At 48.4% G+C, this 8,126-nt stretch overlaps 1 protein-coding gene across 1 annotated transcript in view; it reads left to right on the forward strand.

Annotated features, from left to right (window-relative positions):
- ASXL2 (ASXL transcriptional regulator 2) overlaps positions 1-8,126 on the forward strand; it is a 181,568-nt gene that overhangs the window by 77,088 nt on the left and 96,354 nt on the right. Inside the window, exon 4 of the mRNA XM_025214141.1 lies at positions 3,959-4,067. Within this exon, the coding sequence (XP_025069926.1) occupies positions 3,959-4,067 (109 nt within the window). The remainder of the gene's footprint in view (positions 1-3,958; positions 4,068-8,126) is intronic.

Below are 8,126 nucleotides of genomic sequence, written 5' to 3' on the forward strand. Positions count from 1 at the left end.
CTCGAATCTTAATACAAATGGCAGGAACTCCTTTGCATCGTGCATCACTATAATGCAAAAGAAATGCACTATGCAAAGAAGGCTACAAAACTGGCAGGAAAAGCTCCTGCATGCGGGTCCTCTGTTGCAACAGAACACTCCACCGTGCAAAAGAGCTGCAATTTTGGCGGGAACATGATTTAGCGATGCCAAAGCACACTCAAACAAAAAAACCACAACTTTGGGTTGTGACAGGGAGGAGGTTCCTGAGGAGGCAGCGACGGGGCTGCAGCCTGGCACACTTGAGTAGAGATGGACCTGTTTGCTACACTAAGGGAAACACTGGGCCTTGGCCCATCTTAAACAGGGAGGCTACTGGGGGCAGAACAGCTAATTCTGGGGGAAAAGTAGAGAACAAGGATAGCGTAGTGCTCGTAGGTTAATAATGAATGTTTTAAGGGGAGATTCAGAGCAGAGCATGCTGGCCAGCGCCCCTTGCGTCTCGAATCAGTCCAAGCAGCCGGTGGATGCCGACCAGTGCAACTGTCTGGGGACGTGAGTGGAGGAGAGGCCAGAACCTCCTTCCTGGTCTGCTAGGTGGGCAGCTTGGCCAAAGCCTGGAGGAGGTTGTCCAAGAGGTCCTGGCACTTGGTGGGGCCACAGATGGGGAGTGTGCAAAGGGAAAAGTATGGCAAGAAGCATATCCAGAACCGCAGGAAGAGGCTCCCAAGGAGGCAGTGAAGGTGCTGCAGCCTGGCGTGCCCAAGGCAGAGCTGGGATACTGGGCTACAGCAGTAGTTTTCAACCTTTTTTCATTTGTGTGGACCCCTTTGGAAATTTTGAATGGAGGCATGGAGTCCTTTGAATTGTAAGTGTGGGTATTCACATACTTTTGATTGATCACAGTCATCTTTTGCAGACCCCTTAGACATAGTCCGTGAACCCTCAGGGGTCCACGGACCCCAGGTTGAAAACCATTGAGCTAGATGGACCAGTGCTTTGACCCAGAGCAGTGTGGCTTATATTCTTTTATATTCTATTTTGAGCAGTCAGGGTTACCAGCCATTGAAACAAACTGCCCAGACAGTTCATTGATTCGGTCTCTTGATGTTCTCAAATCAAGACCAACTGAAGCATTTCTTCCAGAAAGACATCCAAGCACAAGTCACTGGCCTGAATGAATAATAAATAGGTGGAAATCTGTGATCCGTGTTCTACAGGAGGGGAAGGCGAAACAAGCTGAAAATCCCTCCTGGCCTTGAATTTCAATGCTGCTTTGTACAGCTCTTAGATTTTCCTTTGAATTTGTGGATCCAAGGGCTGACCAGGATTAAATCTTTTCTACCAGAGGCCACGGATGGGCATTCATTTCTACCGGTAAGAATTTATCTGAATTTCTTTGAAATTCTTACTGGTAGAAAAGACCATATTTTCTCACATACAGCAAACCCCAGAATAGAATACACACTTTGGTTTTGAAAGGAAGATAAAAGATGTTTTCAAGTTACAGTTGTGTAAAGCAGGGACAGAGCCTCATCTTCATCTGGCTTGCCTTCCTGTTCCTGCGTAGGCTGACAGAAGCAGGTAGCAGGCAGACAAACTGCCCTGAGAAGGGTTAGCCATTTTCCTGCAATGGGAAGCCAGACTGGGAGGATTCCCACAGCAGGAGACTGCTGACTGGTGGGGAGGAGGAGCGTGAAATGTTTCCTGCCGGGGTCCCACCGGGCTCCTTTTCTGGCTGACTGGGCAGGCTGTCAGGGAGCCAGTGCTCTTCCTCCCTCTCCCTTGGCTGTTCCGGTGAAATGGGGAGAAGGGCGATGTTCCCCATCGGTAACCACTCTAACTTTGCCTGGGGGGATGGGATGGGATGGGATGGATGCTGAGCTTCCCTTACTTTGGAAGGCCAGCACCACAAGGCAGTGCGCACGTTCATCGGCAGCCTTGGGGTCCTTGTATGGGTTTTTAACCAATGCCAGTGACGGACGCAGCCAGGAGGATTTGCCAATCTTACTGTTGATAGCTTCCGAAATCGTGCAAAGAGTGCGCGTAGGCTCTGGTTCAGGAAAGCCCTGAAAGTCCAGTTGAGGTTGATGAGGCTTAAGTGCTTTCCTGAATTGAAATAACATGTTCCCATCCCACTTGGCTGGAGGGGAGGTGGCCGGTCCAGGCACCGACTGGAACGGGAGCTGGGAGACTGGATTCTGTTTCTGGTGCTGACGTTGTTCCGCTGTCTTACTTGAGGCCGCTGCCCGTCTCGGTTATTGTCAGGGCCTTGTAGACTGCAGCAGTCTCTGGAGCAGGGACTAGCTCTCGGGGTAGATGTCTGCGTAATGTCTCTTGCAGGTGGGCTCTCGCAATTTGAATGTTAATTCTCCCTGTCTCTTGTTCTTGTGCTACTTGTGCGTTTGTGTGTTAACCTGGACTGCACACTTCTGGGTGGGTGGCTGTAGCTGTATGTGGTCCCTGATCTGTTGCAGGACTGACTTCTGCTCTAGTAGAAATCAGTAACGCAAATAAATCGTGTTTGCCACTGTACGGTATAAACTTGTACTGCATATGTGCTGCGTGAACCTTCAGTTCACTTCCCTTTGCCCCACAAAGAGCACAAGGTGACTTTACTTTGATGGGACTAACTACTTACTCATGCAAAAAAATATTTTTGCTGCAAATTAAAAGCTGAAAAATCACTTGGCTATAGAGCTTTTAATATATTCTTTGTTAGTGACTGCAAGCTCTAGCCTCTCACCATAGTAGAAAATAAAGCTTCTTACCCAGTTCTAGTCTAGCGCTTCTGGTGCGTAGGTCTCAAAATGCTTTACTAAGCAAGTAGTAGGTTTGGAGTGTTTTTGTAGTCCCGGTGGTCTAGGAAATACGAGAGGTAAGAGGGTTTTTATCACATCTTTTATGGGATCAACTCTATCCAATAGAGAAGTTTGGGGGAGAAGTTTAACAAGCTATCAGGCACCAAGCACCCTTCTTACCTTGCTTTACTAAAGCAGCATAGGCATCTTTCCAGAGAGGCCGGGTGTGTTGCCTGCACACGCACACCTGGTCAGTGAGAGTACCGAGAGCAGAAGCCAGGTCACTGCCTCTGCTGCATACTCTTCCCACTTGATGCGGCTGCCTGCAAACTTCTACAACAGGATGAAATGTAGATGGTATGAGGGGAAAGGCAGCCTCAGTGGAAAAGAGCAATCTTTTTTTTGTTGTTCTAGTGACCCACAAGTGAAGATGCAGACACTTTTCAAATTCGTTTTCTCAGCAGGCAGCAGTTTAGAGTTCTCTGTCTTTCCTTTCCCCAACTCATCTCATGACACCGCTTACTACACGCACAGGATTTGTATCTCCTTATTCAGCTCACAGCAACGCCAAGAATGAAGTCCTAAGTAACTGCCTGCCTCGTTAGCTGTTCTTGTTAAGTTGGAGTGCTTGGCTCTTGTGAAACCCGTCCTCCCACCCTCTTCCTTCCTCTCCCCTTTAGGTGGAAAACCCACTGGGGTTAGGGTTAATGTAGCTGTTTTTCGTGTCCCTGGTGGAGCAGGTTAAGTTTCTCCTCGCTGTCTGCGCACCTAACTGCACTCTTTGTACTTGTGTCTTTTGGAAATTTTTCGAATGTTACTGTTTGAAGCAGAAGCGGTTTCATAGATTAGGACTGTTGGAAATAGAGATGTTCTACATGCCTGTTTTGTTAGCTTGGAGCAGAGGTATCTGAGATGCTAAATTTGCCTGGGTTTTTCTTGTGCGCCCTGGGACAGAGCTGGTTCAATATCGCTGAATATAGCAACCTCTGCAGATGATTTCGGCAAATGTTTCGATTCACCTCTGGACACTTTACAATGTGATTGAGAAGCCGCGAGGCTCTCAGAAGCGTTGCCCGGCAAATGGGTAGTAGGACTAATGCTGACCACGTGAACCCAAGCGCTAGGAGTGTTCCTTTGGTGCGTGTAAGGAACTAATTTTATGCCTTTTTTTCCCTCAGTGGGACTTCTCCTCTTGCATGCCTGAATGCTATGCTCCATACCAACTCCCGAGGGGAAGAGGGCATTTTCTATAAGGTCCCCGGCCGAATGGGAGTGTACACCCTGAAGGTAAGTGTCGCAGCTGGGGGGACTTGAAAAACACAAGAATTTTTGGTGGTTTAAAAGGTGTTGGATTGATGGCCCTGAAGGCTGAGCTGCTTCATGTATCTGTGTATCCTCATCTGTCTGCTCTGGTACGTGGCCAGAACTCGACTGCCTCTTCCCCCTTTTACTTTTCCCCCCTTTTGTTGGCACTTTTGATCAAGCAGCTTCCCTTGCACTGCCTGGTCCATCAAAGCTGTCTTTCTAGCAGCTGTGTCTCTTCGCTCCCTACTCAGCCATGGTCCCTTGTCTTGCCTTCCAGCCCCTGGGAACCCAAAACCATTGGTCCAAGCACGCCCTGGCTACGCCAACTCCAGCACGTGTGCTGCAAGCTGTTTAAATGTATTGAACTCATGGTTAGGAGAGAAGCAAAAGCAAAAAAATAAAACCACAGCCAGCGACAGGTCACCCACCTCCTGGGGCTTTCACACCACGGGTGCAAGCAGTTGCTCCCTCCCACCCCTGGTGTGGGAGCCCCAGCACGTCACGTAATTATGAACCAGTTCCCAATCAGTGATATTTTGGAACAGTTCAATTGCTGTGTGGGTCTGCGCCCCGACACATGATAGGAGCACCTGGTGGCTTTTGCCCTGGAGTCTTATATCCTCAGAAAATGTTCCGTGTCTAAAAAGGCTTTTTGAGAACCGGGGAGGTTTACTCGGAGATGATTCCTGTTACACGACTCGATGCAAATTCACTTCTGAGTCACATACTGCTTTTCCCTTGTCCCATGCAAATTCACCTCAGCGCTTGATGGCTGCTGTCAAACTGCATCCTGGATAAACGTCAGTCATTTCAAGGAGAGAAGCATCACTTCTTGAGTAAAGTGTCCTAACCCTCCACTAGAAAGACATCCAAGTTATCCGTTCCAAGTACTGACGCTGTGCAAGAGACCCGCTAGCAGCAGAAAAGGAGTCCAAACATCTTGAATTTATTTGGACATAAAAGCTGTTCCTCATCACACCTTCTGTCCTGACTTATGACAAATTCTGCCTCCTTTCAAAAATTGCCTGAGAAGAGAAGACTTCAGAGCTTTACTCTGCATCTGATTCTGTTGGTGTTTTAGTGGCAGTGAGAAGAGTATTTTGGCTCCAGAGATCTGGTTTTCCTCTTGAAAGGCTATTCAAGAGGAGAATGTTCCTTTTGAAGGCACTGGATTACTTGTGGCAAAGACTCCTGTTTTCAATTTCTGGGAAAATGTAGCCAGGGCCAGCTTTTTGCTCTCTTGGGGTATACACTGCTGCCCTGAAGAGAAAATAAATAACTCAAGACTTGGGTGAAAGAGAGACTTTCAAATTCATGATGGGTGTCTGGCTTGCATGTAAGGGAATCTGCCATACAACAGCAGCTTCTCGGGCTGAGAGCACAGGAGACGAATAAGCAAGAAAAATCCAGGTTAACACAAGCACAACAAACAGATTTCATAGGAACAGTAAAAGGCTTCGGCTGCCGTAGTCTTTCTGACCAAGGACAGATTTGATGCTGTGGCTGATCTCATACTCGGATGAAGACAAATCCTTATATTAGACATGATTTACCCAAGTGTCTTGGGCCTCCTGACTCCTCTGTGCTGTATATAGAGTTAGCTCAGCTCAGTGTGTGTACCAAGCAGACCCCATTTGAGTGTTCCTTTTCACCACCTCTTGTGTCATTGCTAGCACACAAGCCTCTCCTCCGTGGCAAGATTGCAGTCCATAGGAGAGGTACAAGGCATATTGGCCAAAGACACCAAAAGCATCCTAACCCGCCTCAGGTAAAGGAGGAGGACAAGAGTGGTCAGTGTCTTGCCACTGCAAGGGATGTTCAAATGCACTCTAGAGATCCAAGGCAAAGAGCTGTGCCCCATGCTGCGGAGGAATGCAAACACCCTCAACATCTACCGGTCCTTCCTGATCCCAGTTGTGGCGCTCAGTCTGACCCTGAGCAGAGGAGCACCACTCTCTGGTCAGGAACCTCTGGGTTTTCATCCCAGCAGGAGCATTGACACACCCTAGTCAAAATCCCCAGCTTTGTCTTCAGCCAACACCCAAAGTTTCCCCAGAAAGTGGAAAAAAATCCCCCTGACACTTGCAGCAGCAGAGGAGGGGAAAAAACCCTTCCCAGCCCCATGTGGCAGCCAGCAAAGCCCAGAAGCATGGGGAAAAAATGAACACCTTCGTTCTACTCCGCAACCTGGGGCCAGCTGGCATAACTCCACACATCGCACCCTTCTAGTGGATGCCAGACCTCCCATGCCTGTATCCCCTCCATAAATCTTATCCTAGCTCCTTTAATCTTCTTTTATAACCAAGGTAGATATAGAGCTCTTCTTTACCCCGCTGCTAAGCATTGTCGTCTCCAGCATCCGCTTGTTTTAGGCTACAGAGCTCCTCTCATTATCTCTGTGTGTTAGAAGCTCCTGTTGCTCTCTTTGGAGCACTTCAGGCATAGCTACTCCTAGATCATCCAGCCCCTCTCGGAAACCTCCAAAGAAAGCCATTCCACAGTGTCCCTAGGCAGTCTAGTCCCCTGCATCGCTGTTCTAACAGCAAAGAAGTTTTTCCTGAGATCCAGTCCAAACTTTCTTTGCTGCAACTTCAAGCCACTGGTCTGTGTCTCCTCTATGCAGCAACAGAGAAAAGGTGTTCTCCCTCTTCTTTATGGCAGCCCATCAGATATTTGAAGACTGCTATCATGTCTCTCCTTAAACACCTTTTTGTGTAAGCTGAACCATGCCTGTTTCTTTCAGATTCTCCTCACCTGGCTTGCCGTCCGAGACCTTTCTCACTTTTGTCACCTGCCCCTGGATTCTCTTTAACTTCTCCGTGTCCTTTTTAAAAGCCCAGAGCTGCGCACACAGCTCTAGATGAGGCCTAACCTCATCATTCCTCTTTCTTGTACCTAATGTTTCTATTAATGCAGCCCCAAACCGCATTTGCCTTTTGTGCAGACTCATGTTGACTCTGTGATCTACCAAGATGCCTAGATCAGTGGTGCTCAACCTTTTGGCCCTGCAGGCTGGGTAAGTGGTGTGGGACACATGAGGTTGGGCATGGCCCGTGCACACATCTGGCCCTGTGCACCCAAATCAGGCCCTGTGCACTTAGATGAGGCCCTGCACTGCCTTGGCCTGGTCCCTCATGCAGGGCTCTGGCCCCCTGCCACCCCTGCCCTGCATGCTCCATCTAGTATTCAGGGCCATGCTCTCTAGAACACCGGGCTCTCCACAAGTCTCTAACTTTGGGACCAGGAGAGTAGCAATTCACTCTTCCAATGTTTCCCCACTGCCAAATTTTCAGAACCGTGGGGAACCAGGTGGGCCAAATCTGACCTGCAGGCCGGGGGTGAGGCCCAGATCCTTCTCTGTAGTCCTGCCATCAGCCAGTTGCCACCTGTCCTGTATTTGTGTTTTTGATTACTCATCCCCAGGTGCAGCACCTTGCATCTGTTAGCATTGAACTTCATCCTGTTGGCTGTAGCCCAACTTTCCAGTCTGTCAAGATCCTTCTGAATTGTGCTCCTGCCCTCCAGTGTGTTTGCACTTCCTAGTTTCGTATCATTTGTGAATTTGCTGAATAAGTTCTTTATTTTACCATTGAAATCATCAATAAAAAAGTTGAACAGCACTGGGCCCAGGACAGACCTCCGTGGGAAGCCCCTGGAAACCTCCTGCCATTCCAGCATGGATCCATTGATAATTACCTTTGCTTATTGCTATTGAGCCAGTTGTCTGTCCACCTTCCAGTAGTAGTTTTAATTAGCTCGTATTTCTCCAGTTTGTTTACAAGATGATCATGTGGGACTTTGTTAATATCCTTATGAATTAATCTGCTGAAATTTTTCCAGAATCTTACTCAAGCCAGGGAGATGCTGGCCTGCATTCTCTAGGTCAGTGATTTTCAACTGGGGTGACATAAGATCCTTTGAAGGGTGCCAGGAGGTATGAGGAGCCGAACAAATACATGCACGCTCAGTCTTATTCATAGATGCTAGGGTCAGAAGGGACCTGAGCAGATCATCGAGTCCGACCCCCTGCCTAGGCAGGAA

Source organism: Alligator sinensis, unplaced genomic scaffold (assembly GCF_000455745.1).
Source record: "Alligator sinensis unplaced genomic scaffold, ASM45574v1 scaffold8_1, whole genome shotgun sequence".
Classification (NCBI taxonomy): domain Eukaryota; kingdom Metazoa; phylum Chordata; order Crocodylia; family Alligatoridae; genus Alligator; species Alligator sinensis.